The sequence below is a fragment of the Panthera onca genome, chromosome B3, assembly GCF_046562875.1.
Source record: "Panthera onca isolate mPanOnc1 chromosome B3, mPanOnc1 haplotype 2, whole genome shotgun sequence".
Lineage (NCBI taxonomy): Eukaryota > Metazoa > Chordata > Mammalia > Carnivora > Felidae > Panthera > Panthera onca.
In genome coordinates, this window is record NC_138344.1 from 115255960 (window position 1) to 115276928 (window position 20969).

General features: G+C 38.2%; 1 protein-coding gene across 1 annotated transcript in view; it reads right to left on the reverse strand.

Annotated features, from left to right (window-relative positions):
* Window positions 1-20969, reverse strand: part of SYNJ2BP (synaptojanin 2 binding protein) — a 38466-nt gene that overhangs the window by 11392 nt on the left and 6105 nt on the right. The window contains exon 2 of the mRNA XM_078448079.2: window positions 5354-5490. Within this exon, the coding sequence (XP_078304205.1) occupies window positions 5354-5490 (137 nt within the window). The remainder of the gene's footprint in view (window positions 1-5353; window positions 5491-20969) is intronic.

A 20969-nucleotide genomic window follows, 5' to 3' on the forward strand; every position in this document is an offset into this window, starting at 1 on the left:
CATTGAATTTTTACTGGTTTTACAGTTTCATTTGTTTCAAATGTTATACATTTAAAAAATTTTAGTTGTATAAAATATAAGTTGTTTATATATTTTTATTCATGTGCATATATTGAAGCAGCATTAAAATTTAAGAAGCTAAAATTTAGTCAAGTGCCACTTCATTGACAAGACCTTTCTAAAGAATTCTAGTAGATGTGAGTGATTTACTTTTCTGTATCTCCATACTATTTAGTGATCTTAAAGCTCAAAGCAAACTCTGTCCTATATTACATCACTTTACATTGTACTGTAAATAACCTGGAAAGGCTGTGTTGCAAAACTCATCATTATAACTCCTGTTATATCTAAAGAGTACTTTGAACAACACTTGAGTAGAATAAATGTTACGTGATCTCCTGAGGTTTGCTCATAGACTGCACCCTGCAAGAGCCCGACTGACCTATTATCAGTATTATACAATGCTGAAAGGCCTGGACTCTGACAGCAGCTTTATCTGCCAGTGACTCAGTGTGTAACCTTGGTCCTCACCTGAGCCTCCTTCTGCCAATGGGGAAGAAAGACATTGGTAATATCAGGCAAAAGAAGGTGTTAGACAGGACACAGGCCAATTATACCAATTATGCCTTTCAACTCTCCTAGTTAAGCCTAAAGGTATTCTAATATAAAAGGACACTTAACTCTAATTACTTAAAAAACCAAAACAAAACCCACGGGGGCCCCTGGGTGGCTCAGTTAGTTAAGCGTCTGACTCTTGATTTTGGCTCAGGTCATGGTCTCGTGGTTTTGTGGTTTCGAGGCCCACTCTGTGCACTGACTGCATATGGAGCCTGCTTAGGATTCTCCTCTCTCCACCCCTCCTCTGCTTGTACTCTTTCTGCCTCTCTCAAAATAAATAAATAAACTAAAAACAAAAAACAAAAACAAAAAAACAAACAAGAGGCTTTTAGACATTCCAAGGGAATTTCTTTTTTAAACCATTTCTTATCCTCAAGGTAAAACAGCCCCATAAAACAAATCATGATTCTTTGTCTCATGACAAGGCCACCTCTAATCCAAAGCCAAACTGGCTGTCCAAAATCTGCCTCCTCTAAGCATTTTTAGATTCTACCTCATACTGACTAACCACCAAGTTCTGTAGATTTTACCCCTAAATGTACGTGGAGCTCACTCTTTGTCACCACCCATACTAATAAATGGAGGTTCTCGATATGTCATCCCAGAACCAGCAGCATTAGCATTCACTTGGGAACTTAAAAGTTAAAAGCAATCCATGCTTTCACAAGCCATCCACGTGATTCTGAGTTTGAGTTAATTCTAATCTAAACTAACTGAAACAAACTTTAGTGGTCTCTACATCCAGCCTACTTACCCTATTTAATACATATGCTGTGCATACACAGATTTCATCAGTGATTTTCCATTTACCAAAGTAGTGATTTTCAAATATGAGTCTATTGACCCATCACAGAAGATAGTGAGGTCAATCCAGTGGGTCAAGAGCAGTATTTAACTTTAAAAAAGTGAAATTAGAAGAAAACATAACAGAATGTATCACATATAGAAGAGATATTATTTTCTTAAACTTTGCTTCAATTATGTCTGTATGCATGTGCATGTGTGTGTATTACCTACTATAGGTCATAACGTGAAACGTTTCAATAACACTTGCCTACAGTAATGCCTCTCAAAATTTATTCACATTTTTTATTCATACCCCAGGGATCGTGTTATAATGAAGATTTTGATTCCAGTAAGTCTGGGAGGGTTTCTGAGACTGCATTTCTAATAAGATCGCAAGTAATGGCCAGATGGTCCGTGGATCTCACTTTTAGTACCAAGCTACTCAACCAAGAAACCTAGAACATTGCTAAACTTGCTACTTCAGCTTCCTTAACTCATGGCATAGTTTTATTGAACTTGAGATATGGCAGATTTGCAACATGCTAGAAAATTTTGCTGACTGAATGTTCGGAGAACTGTAATGGTGGTGTTCTAGTTAACATATAGGGAAACATACATGTTTTTCCCTTTAACTATAGTTGTTAGCAGTCTTCAAAATGGAGTTTCCTATTTTCTGTCTTAGGAAATTAATAAACTGAGTTAAATTTAGTTTTCTTTGATGATTAACAATTTTGAATAGCCTGAAAAAAATTTTTTGAATTGCCTCAAGAGCTCTAACTATAGAATAATATCAATATACATGTATAAAATGTAGAGAAGAAATGGACTCAATTTAATAAGCATTGACTTCTGATTATACTCTGGATATTTTAATTTCTCGCCAAGATCCTGAAATGAACTCTTTCAGTCACCAAATTAAGAATTATATTTGACAAGAACAAGAAATGGAGCTGACTAGTGGCCCAATCTGTGTGTACCATTTTGTTATACAAGGGGTTTGGTCAAAATGGAATATTCATCTATTCAATGCAAAACTCAGCCACATCACCTTGAGCTCCTGAGCTTCATAAAAATGTAGAGTTGGCTGAGGACTGACTATTCTTGACTATCCACCTCCCTTCATTGAGGCAGACACACAAGGAAAATAAACCTAGGCAGTTTAATTTTTTTTTTCAGAAAAATAAAATTTCCCCAGGTTCCCTGGTAACCTATACAAATATTAAATCACCTCACTATCACATGCACAAAATAAAACTTTGGTGAGGAATCTCCATCTCCAGCCCTCATGTCAACCTCAGCTCTATTCCATCGGTAATATCTGTTTTTGTTTCATGGTGGTCAGATGCAATAGGGCCTTAAATTGCATGGTAAGTCATGCAATTATTTAATATTCCTTGAAAAACATGGGCATAATCTGGGGAGAAATGGAAAGATTGAATTGTCAATAATAATTCACAGGAAACCTAGATCCCTTAATGATACTTCTATTAGTTATCCAAAATGAATGTGCTAAGGAAGTGACTCCAAAGCCAGTAATCGAGTACTTAAGTACATCAAAGGGATAAAGCGAGTTACAGAGGAGACATAACCATTTAGTGGTTAATGCCTAACAAGTTAACCTAAGGACAGAAAGGGGATAAGATGGTGAGGCAACAGAAGCTTATTTCTTAAGGAACAGGGTCTAGAAAGAAGAATTTTGGAGCAAACTCCTGGAAGGGAAACTGGAGTCAAATAAGATAGCCCCAGAAAGAATAGAGAAGGGTGCCTGGGTGGCTCAGTCGGCTAAGTGTCCAACTTCAGCTCAGGTCATGAGTTTGTGAGATCAAGCCCTGTGTCAGGCTCTATGCTGACAGCTCAGAGCCTGGAGCCTGCTTGGGAGTCTATGTCTCCCTCTCTCTGCCCCTCTCCCGCTCACGTTCTGTCTCTCTTTCGCTCAAAAATTAACATAAAGAAATTTAAAAAAAGAAAAAAGAATGGAGAGAATATACTGGCCTTGTCCTCCTGTACATGCTTTTTCTCTTTCTCAGCTTTCCTTTATTTCTCTCCATATCTGTCTTAAAATTTTGCCTTTTCTTTGCTGGGCATTTCCTCCCTCTTTTCTTTGCCATGTCTTAACTGGCCAAAACATAAACCTGAATCATTCTTTGTTATGTGTCTTACAGATATTTGTTTAATACTTAATATCTTTTATAGATCTTTGTAATATTTCTCATATTTCTTTTTCTTTGATAAAGTAAAATCCTCCTTGCTATAAATTTTAAAAAGAAGCGAGTTGAGTTTTTTCGACATCTACTTTTTCTTTTCATGGACATTTATCTCCTACCATACCCTTTTAAAAAACTCGAACGGACCTTCCAGTAATTTCTTTTCTCTGTGAGGCAATGGCCCACATAAGTAAGGCCCCTCATCTCAGCTTATGTCTAATAAATTCTCTCATAGTGAGCTTTATGTCCTTCTTTCCCCTAATTCTATCCCTTATATTCAGTTTTTATATGAAACCATACATAAAATCTATTAATTCACATGCAACTTTCTGTTTAGGAGAACTAGTCTGAGCTCCTCATTTACCTCTTAGGAAGCAGTACAGTATACTGATTAAGAGTAAAGGCTCCAAATTCAGACAGACCAGTTTTAGCCCTCTGCCACCTACTAGCTGTGTGACCTTGGGCAAGCGGCTTGACTTCACTAAGAACTCAGCTTCTTTAGCAGCAAAATAGTCATAATAAACGTACCCACCTCGTAGGATTACCACAATATTAAACAAATTTAAAGTTCTCAGCATATTGCTCAGCATATGGTGCTCAAAAACTAACCATTCTCATTCTTCAATAATCTATCTTTTACCAAACTTTTTTGAATAACATGGTTGTCCTCTTAACCCCTATACTTTTCAAATGCAACCCAGGCCCCAGTTTCCTGGAGACAATGTGGTAAATGGCACTTTAAAATGCATAGTTTCTAACTACATGCTATACCTTTAACAACTCACTCTCAAATTTTCCTTAATGTACCATTCAAGCTGATTTCATGTTTTTAGGACATCTTTCTCCAGGGGGCCACAGGAAATAATCTGCTTGTAAGCTTCTCAGGATCGTTTTGGGATAAAGGTATTTATCACTGTACCTCTCAAATTAATAAACAGGATCTAGCAGCTCAATGGACTGAAAAGAGGCAAAACAGTTGGTGAGAAGGACGAAAATAGGATGTTACCGTCCATGACACTGTATTTATATTTTGGATCAGCCAACCTTTCTGGGCTTGCCTGGATTTCTCAACCTGTTCACCTGTTAAATATATATTGAGCATTGTGCAAGGATACAAAAAATTTAAAAAGATCCAGTCCCTGCCCTTGAGGAACTTCTAGAACATTAAAAAAACAAAAACAAAAAACTAATGCTTACCATGTAGTGTCTTATTACAAAATATATAGCAGAGTGAAATGGGAGCACAGTGGACACATATCCAAATGAGAATGCATTCCAATTTCCAATTCTTAATAACAGGTGAGAAAGGATCTGAGTCTAAAAAGGACACTTTAATTCCTACCTTCCTTTTTTGTCTCTTTGGAGTAAAGGAAGACACACATTAGTGTTTCAATTAACAAAAGGGAGGTGATAAAGTATAACTGAAGAAAGACAACAATTGTGGGTTTTAAGTCCTTTTCCCCCATATCGGTCCCTCACCCTCCCTGTTCCCTGTTTTTTGAACTTGGGTAAGTAGCTTCATATTCTGGACTTATAGGCCTTGCTATCAAGTGAGGTATTATCCTCCTTGCTCCATGGCAGGGCTGGAAAAGGTGACTGATCAAGGTCCCTCCCACTGAATTCTACAATCCAGAAATTTCCAGATCCAAAAAGGCAGGCAGAAATCTTCCCAAAGAAGGGGCCAAGGGTAAGAACTGGGGTCTAGGGAGCAAGGAACAGCGAAGGAGGCCGAAGCCAGTTCTCACCGAGAGGATCTTATCACCCTCCTGGAGCCGCCCATCCAGGGCCGCAGCCCCATTCTCTTTGATGCGGCTGACGTAGATGCCACTGTCGTTGGAGACATACTGCTGATCTGTCCCACCGACGATGTTGAAGCCCAGCCCTGAGAAAATCATGGAGGAGTTGTGAAGGAGAGAGTGGCGAAGAAGAAAGGGATTAGAGAAGAAGAGGAAAAAGAAAGAGGAAAGGCCTAGTGGGGAGGGGAGGCTGGCGAGTCAACTGTGACGTAACTAGTCAATAGACCCAGGCAAGGTCAATGAAAAGTATCATCAACAGAGGTCAACAGTACCCAGAGTTGCCCACTTAGACCAGGCTAGACTAAAAATACAAACAGGGTAATCAACATAGTTTGTTGAGTATGAAAAGAAAAATCTATATTAAACTCAATGAAAGAATAATGGTGATTCTTGTAAGATGTGCTTCTGTTCACATCTGATTTTGATTCTGCTGGTGGCTTTCAGAGGACCCAATTCTCAACTTTCTCGATATTAATGTAACAGGGTAAGCAGTGTTCATGAGAAGAAGCCATGCATTTAACTAATTAGCAAATGAGCTATTTTTTTTTTTTAATTTTTTTTTCAACGTTTTTTATTTATTTTTGGGACAGAGAGAGACAGAGCATGAATGGGGAAGGGGCAGAGAGAGAGGGAGACACAGAATCGGAAACAGGCTCCAGGCTCCGAGCCATCAGCCCAGAGCCTGACGCGGGGCTCAAACTCACGGACCGCGAGATCGTGACCTGGCTGAAGTCGGACGCTTAACCGACTGCGCCATCCAGGCGCCCCTGAGCTATTTTTTTTTTTTTTTTTATTTTTGGGACAGAGAGAGACAGAGCATGAACGGGGGAGGGGCAGAGAGAGAGGGAGACACAGAATCGGAAATAGGCTCCAGGCTCCGAGCCATCAGCCCAGAGCCTGACGCGGGGCTCGAACTCACGGACCGCGAGATCGTGACCTGGCTGAAGTCGGACGCTTAACCGACTGCGCCACCCAGGCGCCCTGAGCTATTTTTTTTAATACTTATTTAAAGTAATCTCTACACACAAAGTGGGGCCTGAACTCACAACCCAGAGATAAAGCATTGTGCATGTTGTTCTGACTGAGCCAGCCAGGTGCCCTGAACTATTTTCAATTTAGTGGAGGAGAGATTCCTAACCAAACCTTCCCCTTCATACTTCTCTTCTCCCAACCTTCAGGACAATTTGTGTATGGAGGTGTTTTGGAGGAAATGGTCTTAGGAGTTTCATTTTTTCTTCTACTTAGCATGAAGGGCAGTAGTGTCAGGAACTAGGGAGGTGACTGAAGCTTCATGATGGGACTAAATCACCAAATTCACTCTTGTTTCCTTTTCTACTTTCAGTGCAAACAACTACATATTCAGGTAGTTTGCCAAGTTTTATCCACTGTAGAGAACAGACTACCCACTGATTAGCAACTCTCCATCTTGCCCCTCACCCTCACCCCTGGCAACTACCCTTTGATTCTTTGCTTCTGTGAGTCATTTATTTTTTTATTTTATTTTATTATTTTTTTAATTATCTTCACCTATTTATTTTGATTTTAGAAACGTAGCGACTGGAAAGTTTTATTTTTTATTTTATTTTTTTAAACGTTTATTTATTTTTGAGACAGAGAGAGACAGAGCATGAACGGGGGAGGGGCAGAGAGAGAGGGAGACACAGAATCCGAAGCAGGCTCCAGGCTCTGAGCCATCAGCCCAGAGCCCGAGGCGGGGCTCGAACTCACGGACCGCGAGATCGTGACCTGAGCTGAAGTCAGACGCTCAACCGACTGAGCCACCCAGGCGCCCCTCTGTGAGTCATTTAAATAGGTATAAAATTTCAGTTATGCAAGATGAGTAAGTTCTAGAGATCTGAGGTACAACATGGTGCCTACAGATAATAACAGTGTTACTGTACTCTTAAAAATCAGTTAAGAGAGTAGGTCTCATCTGACCACCAAAGTATCATTTCCATGGACCCACCACTCAGCTGTGGAAAGAATTTCACTTTACAAAAACCACTTTTATAAAGGAAAGAAAAGGAAAAGAAAGAATAGAAAAGAAAAGGAAAGAACCTCCTGGGGTTTTCTTTATGTCAGATACTGTAGAATTCATAGCCACAGCGAAAAGAGAAAAGGGTTTGGAAACAATGAAAAAACAAAAGTCTGGCGGCACGATTAGAAGGAATGGCCCGTAATCACTAGCTTACTATTGGTTTCAACAGAAAAGATACTTAAGGAGACACACGTGGGCTTTCTTAAAAATTCTCCCCATTGATAGGATGAAAGCTTCCATGTAAAGCTCACAGTGTTAACACAAGTACTAGCAAATCAAGCTGTGAGTGAAAGAAACACATGGCTAAAAGGAGAGAAGCAGCAGGAAACATCTCATTTACATAGCATACCTTGTGCACAGAGTCTCTGCAGGTAGAGAATGAAAAGGATTTAAGATACATGATAGAAAGCTACTTCTAGAAGATGACTATTTCAACTTACTTGAAGGGTAGGGTATGAAAACTGAAGTTATTAAATGGTTTTTCTTAGAACACTCTTAATTTGTTTCATAGTGGGTGGGAGGTACTGGAAAGGGGATGGTGGGTAGTTATAACTATGAGAAAGGGGATGGTGGGTAGTTATGAGAGAAGACAGAAAGGTAGGTGAAGCCTGATTGTTGAAGGCTTTGAAACCACTTCAAAACTGTGACTGGTTTGAGCAAGGTGGCTGAGGGCAACCAGCCTCTCACAATACTAGCACAAACTATTTGGAGCAAATCTTTCAAATCTAACATCTTTACTAAACACTATAGATGACTGGGGATTTGGGGAATAGGAAGCATGTGTTAAGCAGCCTAATGCAATACAATTGTTAGAAAGAGGCAGGAATTTGCTACTGTTATTCAAAGCTACAGAAGAGTGCCTAAAAAAAAGGAGAGTGGGAGAAATCTAATGAAATTTTCTATGAACACGTAAGTACAGTCTACTCTCACCCAGAAGTCACACTTCAATGGCATGTTTCTAAGCGATAGCTAGGTCAGTTATAAATGCACTACGCCATTTAACATGAAAACTCTGAGGCTGGCAGGAAGTCTCTTTCTTCATTAAGAGCATTTAGAGAACTGAACTCACCCATAATTCGAAGCATTGCTGAAATAAAATGGGAGTCACCAAAGCACTGGGCAGCAGTACTACCAATTCAAACCTGGGCCCTACATTAATCCCCAAGTCATCTGTTCATTAAAAATTCCCGATCATTTACTATGCGTCAGGCACAGTGTTATGTTCTGAGGAAGACATAAAGCTAAACTGGATAGTCCCTGCTTTAACCACAAACAGAAATTTACCCTCTTGCCTGTCCCTTTTAGATTGTGCAGAGGCTAATTAGAGGCAGAACACCTGGTCATAAATTCAACTCCATAACTTACCACATGTGTGGACTTACTAAGTCAGTGTACCTCTAATCCTTGGTTTCCTTTTCTGTAACATAAGGATTACAAGTTCTGCCCTCTCTACCTCAAAAGGTAATTGCTAGGGTCTAATAACATCAAATCTGAAAAAATCCTTCATAATCTACAAAGTAGTTACTGTAAGAGCAGTTGTCAATAAACAGTGGTGCCTGCTACAGCCCAAACTGGACAGTTTGATGGAAAAAAGATTAAAAAAGACACAGTACAAATGTGGAAAGTCCTAAAATATAAGAAGACAGATAAAAAGTCCATCCAACTATTAGAACAAGACTGGTTTGGAACTCAAACTTATTGAAATTAAGTATATCTATGGTGACCCAGACATCCCCATCATGAAGAGTTTCTAGCAAGGGTGGCATTTAAAATATACAACAGTCAGTCCAGCACATGTACCAATCAATTGCAACAGATGTCAGCTAGAAACAACCATTAGGAGAAGGGCTCTCCCAGTATATATCTGCTGATTACCAACTGTGTCTCAGGAAAATCTTCCATAAATAGGGTAGACCACTGATCCTAGTTTGTCTGGGAGTCTTGATGAATACCTGTTATAATTAAAATAGTCCCCTTCAACTTAAAAAGCATCTCATTTTGGACCACTGTGATCATCCTATCTATAAAGGATAATGTAAAAATGTTAACTGCAGCATGTTTTGTGGTAGGGTAAAACTGATGGTAATTTAGATGTCTATACTTTAGGGAACTGATAACTAAAATATAGTTAAAAGTCAGAAGCACTAAGTAATCATATCTAAGGTAACAGGGTTTTAAAATGTAATGTTGGTTATTAATAGCCCAATATCTTCTTATAAATTAGAAACCCATGCACACAAAACAGTATTACCTACTTACAAAAATGCATGTATATATAGGGGCACCTGGGTGGCTCAGTTGGTTAAGCATCTGACTCTCGATTTCAGCTCAGGTCATGATTTCACGGTTCATGAGATCAAGCCTCAAGTCGGACTCTGCCCTGACAATGCAAAGCCTTCTTGGGATTCTCTCTTTCCTTCTCTCGCTCTCTCAAAATAAATAAATATTTTTTAAAAAACACAAAAGACAAAAGTACGTGTACTGTTAAAGACATGTAAAGACACGTTAGAATGGGTACCTATGGGGGAAAGGGTACAAGATGAAGTTTAGGGATAAAGGACAAAAATAAAACCAGAGAGGGACCTTGCATTTACTGATGATGACAATGTGTTATGGACCTAAAGGATACAATTAATTCAGCTCTCAGCATTTATAATCCAAAAGGGGCTGAGGGAGAGGAAAAAAGACTAGGACTCAATGGCTTTTTAAAAAGTGAGTGAATGAAGAAGTATTACATAGTGAACTCGAGTTATAATGTGCCAATAATTTTTTTTAAACGTGATAAGATTAAAATGCACTGCTTGGTCTCTAATTTGGAAAAGAAGTCTAAATGCAAGAAAGTAAAGATGGCATAAGAAGTCCACCGTAGGACTAGGAGAGAAAGAAAGTACATCTTGTATAGGAGCTTTGCAAAGTCAAACAAGAAATGCCTTCTGTGGACACCTCCCAACCTGTCTCCAAGTCTGGACCTTGGGCTCATTTATGTATAAGAGCAGTAATAGTAGAAGCAACAGTTAATATTTACGGAGCATTTAATATGTACCAGCTACCATGCTATGCACTTTGCATACATTATCTCATTTAATCTTCTCAACAAACAGGTGAAGTGATTATTACATTTCACAGATGAATTTGAAGATGAGGCATTAAGAGATAAAGTAATTTTGCAAAAGGTTAATCCGGATGTTTGATTCCAAAGTGTGAGTTTTAAATCATTTTGCCATACTCTATCGTTGTAGAAAATAGAAACAACTGCTTTAGGAAAAAAAATCTGCTAAGCAAGGCTGGCTATCTTGGGAGGCAACTTGTCTTTGGGCTGGCCGAACAAGCAATGTTGGAATAATGCTTGTAGAACAGTTCCCAACAGTAATATATTCCAGAGGAAGAACTGGTCATTCTGGAGTTCTGTCACTTTAATCACGGTCCCTAGTGCTTACTTTCAGGCCAAAGAAAGAAAAGCCCTTCATTTATTTTAGATTCTTGTCTTTAAAATTTGTAAGTTATAAGGTAAAAAACAATGTTTAACCATATTGCTCTAGAAATAATAATTCTGGACATAATCAAAATGAAACAAAATAGTCCATTAACACCAATGATGGTAGCCACTTCTTGAATTAGGAATACCAGATTAACAAAACACCCTTATTTCCCTCACTATCAGCATGCAGGTTTTTTTTTTTTTTTTTTTTTTTTATCCCAAGATAATCTCACTAATTTTCCCTAGATGTCAATCAAACTCACTGTTTGTTTAGTGGTAAAATATATGTAACATAAAATTTAACTTTTTAGCCACTTTTTTAAAATGTTTATTTGTTTTTGAGAGGGAGAGAGAGAGAGAAAGATCCAGAGAGACAGAATCCCAAGCAGGCTCCCCACTGTGAGCACAGAGCCAGACCCAGGGTTCGAACTCACAAACCATGAAATCACGACCTGAGCTGAAACTGAATGGATGCTTAACCAACTGAGCCACCCGGTGCCTCTAGCCATTAAAAAAATTTTTTTAAATAATATTTTAATGTTTATTTATATTTGAGAGAGACAGAGTGTGAACAGGGGAGGGGCAGAGAGAGAGGGAGACAGAATCTGAAGCAGGCTCCAGGCTCTGAGCTGTCAGCACAGAGCCCGATGCGGGGCTCGAGCCCACAAACTGCAAGATCATGACCTTAGCCAAAGTCGGACACTTAACTGGCTGAGCCACCCAGGCACCCCTAAAAAATTTTTTTAATGTTTATTTATTTTTGAGAGAAAGACACAGCACGACTGGGGGAGGGGCAGAGACAGGGAGACACAGAATCTGAAGCAGGCTCCAGGCTGTAAGCTGTCAGCACAAAGCCCAATGCATGGCTTGAACTCACAAACCATGAGATCATAAACTGAGACGAAGTCCAACACTTAACCAACTGAGCCACCCACGCGACCTACCACTAGCCATTTTTGAATGTATAATTAAATGGCATTAAGTACAGGCACAATGTTGTGCAACCATCACCACTATCCATATCCAGAACTTTCTCATCATACCAAACAAAAATTCTGTACCCATTAAACAGTAGTTCCTCCCCTTCACCTTGGTAACCTCTATTATACTTTAGGTCTCTAGGAGTTTGCATATTCTGTATACCTCATGTAAGTGGAATCATACAATATTTGTTCTTTGGCGACTTGCTTCTTTTTCATTTAGCATAGTATCTTCCAGGTTCATCCATGTTGTAACATGTATCAGAATTTCGTTCTTTTTAAAGGCTGAATAATATTCCATTGTATGTACATACCATATTTTGTGTATCTACTCATCTCTCAGGGGACATTTGGTTATTTCCACATTTTGGCTACTGTGAATAATGCTATGAACATTGGTGTACAAGTATCTATTTGAGTCCCTGCTTTCAATTCCTTTGGGCAATTATCTAGGAACTGAATTGCTGGATCACATAGCAATTTTTTAACAATCTGAGGAACTGCTCAAATGTTTCCCACAGTGGCTGCATCATTTAAGATTCCAAGAAGCAATGCGCAGGGTTCAAATTTCTCCATATCCTTGCCAATACTTATTTTTACTTGTCTTTTAGATAATAGTCATTCTAGTGGATGTGAAGTGGTATATCATTGTGATTTTGATTTGCACTTTCCTAAGGCTGTGATTTTGAATATCTTTTCATGAGTTTATTGCCCCATATGCATATCTTCTCTGGAGATCTTTCAAGTCCTTTGCTTATTCTGAATTGGTTTTGTTGTTGTTGAGTTATAAGAGTTCTTTATATACTGGATATTAATCCATTATCAGATATATGACTTGCAAATATCTTCTCTCATTCTGTGTTATCTCTAACTCTGTGTCTTTTGATGCACAAAATTTTTAATTTTGGCAAAACCCAATTTATTTTTTTCGCTGCCTGTACATTTTGTGTCATAGCCAAAAAAAAAAAAAAAAAAAAAAAAATCACCAAACTCAAAAATGTAAATATTTTCCCTATCTTTTAAAAGTTTTATAGTATTCACTTTGGGGGGGGGGGGAGGGTGTAGGGGGACAGATAGTCTGCTCACTTGCTTATTTACTTATTTATAAGTTTTTATTTAAATTCCTGTTAGTAAACATACAGTGTAATATTAGTTTCAGGTGTGCAGTATATTCAACACTTCCATACAATACCCAGTGCTCATCACAACAAATGTACTTCTTAATCCCCATCACCTACTTAACCCATCCCCCGGCCCACCTCCTTTATGGTAACCCTCAGTTTGTTCTGTACAGTTAAGAGTCTGTTTCTTGGTTTGCCTCTCTCTCTTTTCCCTTTGCCCATTTGTTCTGTTTCTTAAATTTCACATACGAGTGAAATCATGTATTTGTCTTTCTCTGACTTATTTCACTTAGCATAATAGTCTCCAGCTCCATCCATGTTGTAAATGGCAAGATTTCATTCTTTTTTTTTTATGGCTGAATAATATTCTATTGTGTAACATATATTCCAAATCTTCTTTATCCACTCATCAATCAATGGACAGTGTTAGCTCTTACATTTCGGTATCTGATGCACTTTTAATTTTTGTATGAGATGTAAGGCAAGAATCCAACTTCAGTGCTTTGCATTTGCAGATCCAGTTTTCCCAACACCATTTATTGGAAACTGTCCTTCCACACAACGAATGGTCTTGGCACCCTTTCCAAAATCATTTAACCGTATAGGAGAGGGTTTGTTTCTGGCCCCCCCTGTTTTATTCCACTGCTCTATATATCTGTCCTTATGTCAGGGCCACACTATTTGGAACACTGTAGCTTTGTAGTAAGGCTTGAAATCAGGAAGTTTTGAGTTCCCCAACTTTGCTTTTTCTTTTCAAGATTGCTCTGGCTATTAGGGGTCCTTTGACATTTCATATGAATTGTAGAGTGTGGTTTTCTATTTCTACAAAAAGGCTGATTAGATTTTGACAAAGATTGCATTACTATACAGAATGCTTTGATAGTATTGTCTGTCATCTTAACCATATTAAGTCTTCCAGTCCATGAATGTAGAATGTATTTCTACTTATTCATGTCTTCATTTTTTTTTCAGCCAAAATTTGTAGTTTTCAATGTACAAATTATTGCCCCCTTGGTTAAACTCACAAGTGTTTTATTCTTTTTGATGCTACTGTAAATGGAATTATTTACTTAATTTCCTTTTCAGGTTGTTCACTGTTAATGTATAGAAACTAAACTGATTTTGTGTGTTGAGTGTGTATCCTGCAACTTTACTCAATTTGTTATAAACCCTAACAGGTATTGTTTGTAGAACATTTAGAGTTTACTACATGTAAGATCATTTCATCTGTGACTAGAGACAATTTTACTTCTTTCTTTCCAATTTGTATGCCTTTTCTTTCTTTTTCTTGTCTAGCCATTCTGGTTAGGACTTTTAATACCATATTGAACAAAAGTGGTGAAAGCACACATCCTTGTCTTGTTCTTAATCTTAGCTTACATAAGTGAGTATGTTGTCAGCTGTGGATTCTTCATACATTGCCATCATCATGCTGAGGAAGTTTCCTTCAATTCCTAGTTTGCTTTTAACATGGAAAAGTGTTGAATATCTTTAAATGCTTTTTCTGTATCTGCTGAGATGATCATGTGGGTTTTTTCCTTCATTCTATTAATATGTTGTATTACTTTGAAGGATTTTTCTTTTATTGAATCATCTTTGCATTCATGGAATAAACCCCATTTTGTTATGGCCTATATTCCTCTTAATATGTTCCTAAATTAAAACAATGTAGCTCTATGATCACCCTAGCAAGCTATGTGAACCCAATTTCTGGTCACAACCACAGGGAGCAGGACCCAAGCAGAACCAAGTTTATTTCTGGACTCTCTATCAAAATCAATCAACTGAGTTGATGAAATGGGGATTATAGTCTGGAGAGGGTGAGGTCGCTGGAAGCTGCAGGGCAAAGTTCTGGAAAGGAGGAAGGGAGGCAGAAAAAAAAAAGAGATCCAGGTATCTTCATGAGTCTTTACGAAGTACTAGCCCATGCAGATGCTGAGTCAAACTCCAGAAGACTGGAAAAACAAAAACTAGGAAGTTGTATGCTGGATAATTCTCAGAGTTCAAAAAGGGCAGGGAGATTTTCAAGTTCTGTCCAGCCAGAATGGAAATCCTCAGTGATTCACTTGAAAATTCTGTGGATACTCACTTAGAACATAACTCATTTGTAGAGTTGAACTATCCCTGAAGTAAATATGACTTTAGAATCATCCTAGAAAAGGTTACAAACAGGCCTTCAGGAGGTCAAACTGATCTACAAGTTACTTAACTGCCTGCTAACACAAAGTTCAGCACTGTAACATTAACAATGTTCATGTAATAAAACAAAATGCAGACAGGCAACAACGTAATAGTCACAATATCCAGAATCTAAAAATTAACATGCTAAGAAGAAAACACGACCCATAATCAAGAGAAAAATCAATCATGAGAAACAAAACCAGAAATAATAAAGGATGAAACAGGCAGACAAGGATGTTTAAAAGGTTATTATAACTATGTGGAAATAATTAAAGGAAGTTAAACATAATGAAAAAATGGAAGATTTTTTTTCAAGTCTTTAATCCATTTCGAGTTGATTTTTGTATATGGTATAAGGGAGTGGTTCAGTTTCATCCTTGTGCATGTTCGCATGTCTTTTGCGTTCTGTCCAGTTTTTCCAACACCATTTTTGAAGAGACTATCTTTTCCCTATTATATATTCTTAGCCTCTTTGTTACAAATTAATTGACCATACATGCATGGGTTTATTTCTGGGCTATTTTGTTCCACTGATGTATATATGAAAATGAAAGTTGAAAAAAAAAAAAAAAGAAAACTCACAGATTTTGAAAACTACAATATCTGAAAGGAAAAATACACTAGATGTGATTAATAGGCAATGTGATACCACAAGAGAAAAGATCAATGAGCCTGAAGACATAGAAGGGACCCACAGTAACATGTAGGATAAAAGCAATATGTAACTGGAGTTCCAGAAGGAGAGGAAAAGGGAAACAAAAAAACTTTTGAAGAATCTACTGACTCAAATTTGTGAAAAACATACACAAGCAGATCCAAGAAGCTCCACAAACTCCAATCAGAATAAACAGAAAAGAAAAAAAAACAAACAGCAAAGTATATCATAACCACACTGCTCAACACCAGATATAGAGAGAATCTTGAAAGCAGTCACAGGGGAAAAGGACAAGTATATACTAAGGAGCAAAGATGCGAATGACACCAGACTTCTCCTCAGAAACTATACAAGCCTTAAGTCAATGCAACATGATCTTTAAAATGCTAAAAGAGCGGTGGGTGCCTGGGTGGCTCAGTCAGTTAAGTGTCCAACTTCGGCTCAGGTCATGATCTTGCGGTTCCTGAGTTTGAGCCCCGTGTCGGGCTCTGTGCTGACAAGTCGGGAGCCTAGAGCCTGCTTCAGGTTCTGTGTCTCCCTCTCTGCCCCTCCCCTGCTCACGCTCTCTCTCTCTCAAAAATAAATAAACATTAAAAATATTTTTTAAATAAATAAAATGCTAAAATAAAAATATAATTTAGAATTTCATGTCCAGTGAATACAGCCTTCAAAAGAAAGGCAAAATAAATATTTTTTTTCAGAAAAACAAAAGCAGGGAGAATTTGTCACAAGCAGATCTGCACTATGATAAATGTTAAAGGAAATCCTTCAGACAAAAGAGGAATAATACTGAACAGAAACTGGATCTATACGCAGGAATGAATACCACCAGAAATCATAAATACATGGATAAACACTAGTGAAAAGGAAAGGGATGGACACACACTACGCAGGGGAACTGGCCGTATGAATATTATAAAAAGTGGACTTCAGAATAAAGAATATTACAGAGAATAAAAAAGTACCTTTCCTAATGAAAAAAGTCCATTCACCAAGATGACATTAAAACACAAAATATGACCTGGGTGCCTTGGTGGCTCAGAGTCAGCGGAGCCTCCAACTCTTGATTTTGGCTCTGGTCATGATCTCAGGGTCATTGAACGGAGCCCTGTGTCAGGCTCTGTGCTGAGCATGGAGCCTCCTTAAGATTCTCTCTCTCTCCCTCTGTTCCTCCCCCACTCATGCTCTATCTCCCTCTCTAAAATAAAATAAAGGTTAAAACATTAAATATGAACACACCACCAGATAAGAGAACTTAAATATTAATGGAGCAAACACTGAAATGAGAAAAAGGCAAATAAAAAACAACAGTTGCAGATTTCAACACTTCTTAGCAACTGATAGAACAAAAAAAAAAAATCAGTAAAAATACAGAACACTTAAGCAAAACTAAGAACCAACTTCATGTAATTTATCTTTACAGAACAGCACACACAACAACTATGGAATAAACATTCCTTTCTAATGCACAGGTAATGTTCCACAAAGATTGACCAAAGGCTGCTCCATAAGTAAATCTCAATAAATTTCAAAAGACAGACTTAAATTAGAAATCAGCAAAAATTGGGGCACCTGGGTGTCTCAGTCGGTTAAGCATCTAACTTCAGCTCAGGTCATGATCTCCGTTCATGGGTTCAACCTCCACATCGGGCTCTGCGCCAACAGCTCAGAGCCTGGAGCCTGCTTCAGATTCTATGTCTCCCTCTCTCTATCTGCCCCTCCCCCGCTTGCTCTCTTTCTCTCTCTCTCTTGAAAATAAACATTAAAAAATTAAAAAAAAAAAAAAAAAAAGAAATCAGCAAAAATAATTGTATTAGTTTTCTTGGACTGCCAAAACAAAATACTACAGACCGTATGGCTGAAATTCTGTTCTGGAGGCTTGGAAAGTCCAACGTCAAACACCAGCAAGACAAATTTCATGCTGAGGCCTCTTCTCTTGACGTGTAAGTGGCCACCATCTCACTGTGTGCTCACATGACTTCTTTGTGAGTTCTGAGAGAGAGATTGTGCGCACATGCACAAGCGTGCACTCTCTGGGTCTCTATAAGGACACTGATTCTATAGGATCAAGGCTCCATCCTTAACTTCATTTAACTTTAATTACTTCTATAAAGACCTTATCTCCAAATACAGTCATATTGAGGGTTAAGGTTTCAACTCAACGTCTGAATTTCCTAGGGGGGTGGGCACATGGGGACAAACATTCAGTCCATAACAATAAGATATTGAAAAAAATCCCTCAATGTTTGGAAAACAACCTATGAGTTAAAGATGAAACTATAAAGGAAAACAGAAAACATTTTAACTGAATGACAATGATATCACCATATATTAAAAATTGTGGGATGGAGCTAAAGCAACATTTAGAGAGAAATTTACAGCTTTACATGCTCACAATAGAAAAGAAATAATTAAAAGGTATAAAATCAATGATCTTAAATTCTATCTTAAGAAGCTAAAAAAAAAAAAACCAAAAAAACCCCCACTAAGTTAAACCTAAAGGAAGAAAAGAAGAAAATAATAAAAGCAGACTCAATAACATAGAGGGGAGCCTGGGTAGCTCAATCAGAGTCCGACTTCGGCTCAGGTCATGATCTCACTGCTCGTGGGTTCGAGCCCTGCATCAGGCTCTGTGTTGACAGCTTGCAGCCGGAGCCTGGAGCCTGCTTGGGATTCTGTCTCCATCTCTCTGCCCCTCCCCCACTCATGCTCTGTCTCTAATATAAATAAAACATTAAAAACATTTTTTTTTTATTTAACAGAGCCAAAAGAAAGTTCTTTGAAAGGATTAATAAAGTTGATGAACTGCTAGCAAGACTAATCTAGAAAATGTAATTTTACAAATTACCAATTTCCAGAATACAAAATGGATTATCACTATACATATCCTAAAGATATTAAAGGGATAAGGGAATATTATGAATAATTATGGTTATGTTAGATAAAATGGGAAGATTCTTTCCAAAAAAATCACAAGTTATCAAAACTGACTCAAGAAGAAACAGAATATCTGAATATCCCATCTATTAGAAATATCTTCAAGGGGCACCTGGGTGGCTCAGTCATTAAGCATCTGACTTTGGTTCAGGTCATGATCTTACAGTTGGTGAGTTCGAGTCCCACACTGGGTGAGCTTTTGCCCCACTTCTCCCTCCCCCACCCCCACCCCTCCTGGGACTCTCTCTCTGCCCATTGCTCACTTGCACCCTCTCTCTCTCAAAAAAAATATCTTCAAGTGTATTAAAGATATTGAATTCATAACAAAAAAGTATTCCCACAGAGACAACTTCAGGCCTCAAGTGTTACATAAGTATGTTATAGCAAACATTTAAGGAAGAAATAATTCCCTTATGTAAAAAATTCCACAATACATTCAGTAATTTCACAAAATGTTTCTCAATCCACTTTATGAGGACAAGGTAATCTTGATACCAAAACATGAAACACAGGTCATAACATAACTACAGAAAAATATTCTGTATATGGACTCAAACATCCTCAAGAAAATATTAGCAAAATGAATCCAGCAATATATAAAGGACGAATGTAGGGTTTACCTAAGGAATGTAAGTAAGGTGGTTTTTACATTGGTCAATCAAATGAATAAATCCACCAGTTAATAAAGAAAAAAATCATGATTATTTCAGCACATGCAGAAATAGCAGGTGGCAAAACTCAACACCTTTTCATGATAAAAATTCTTGGCAAACTGAAAATACAAGGAAATGTCAAGTCTGATTAAAAGCATCTACAAACAGCTAACATCCCTAAAACTAGGTACAAGGAAAGGATGTCCACTCTCTCCACTAGTATTTAGCATTGTACTGGAGGTCCTAGTCAACACATGGGGCACCTGGGTGGCTCAGCTGGTTGAGTGTCTGACTTCAGCTCAGGTCATGATCTCGTGTTCTGTGATTCTGAGCCCCATGTCGGGCTCTGCACTGACAGCTAGCTCCGAGTAGGTCCCATGCACCACTCCTGTTTCAATTTGCAGAACACAACGAACTTTTCTGACTTTTGCCAAATGGACACATTCTTCCACTTAGGACTGAAACAGAGATACTGTAACACCTGTTAGTTAAATAGCCAATCCTGCACTAGATAACCAGTTTAAACTCTGCCAGCACCCTTATGATGGTCTCAAAACAAGTTATGTCACCTTGTGGTTTTTACCTTTAAAAGCCTGTACTCCTGGCTCACAATTCAGGGCACAGTTTCCATTTCAGCTGACTCTGTCTCCCAGGGAAACCCCAAATCAACATTTTGGTTACTTTATAGCCTCCTCTTCTTGAATGACAGCTCCTTAACTTCTCTCTGAAATACCTATGTAGGCACCTTTAGTCTCTCATTCCAGGATAAGCTTTTGCTCAAACACTGAACAAATGTATATGCCAGGTCTCCACTGGATCATGTCTCCATTTGATTCCTTGCTTTCAAAATGTTTCAATCTCTTCATTTTTTTGCCTTATACTACAATCTGTACACTCCCCCACTACCCTCTTTTCAACTTGCTCCTACTCTATTGCTTCTTGCCCAAAATATGGTAATCTGTATGCTGTAGCAGGCATGAATACACCACAGTTTCCTACAAGGGGGAGAATGATATTATCTACTTTGTTTCCAAAACATTTCCTAAGACATTTAGTATGGTCTTGAGTCTTATTCTGTGACTCTACAAGGAACAGAACATATCTTAATGAAGGTCCATAGCTATTTTGGTTATTCTACCTCAAGGGAACTTGGTATATGCCTATCATAATTAATTATTCTCCTATTGAACTGCAAAATTCTTAAAAATTGGGATCTTTTATTCTTTATTCTAGTATCTATAATTGTTTTTTTTAAGTTTTTTAAATGTTTTTTTATTTTTGAGGAAGAGAGACAAAGCATAAGCAGGGGAGGGGCAGAGAGAGAGAAAGGGAGACACAGAATCTGAAGCAGGCTCAGGCTCTGAGCTGTCAGCACAGAGCCCAACGCGGAGCTCGAACCCACAAACCGTGAGATCGTGACCTGAGCCGAAGTCAGATGCTCAACCGACTGAGCCACCCAGGCGCCCCCTAATATCTATAATTCTTAATCACGGTGTAGACACATAGCAAACACTAAATGAAT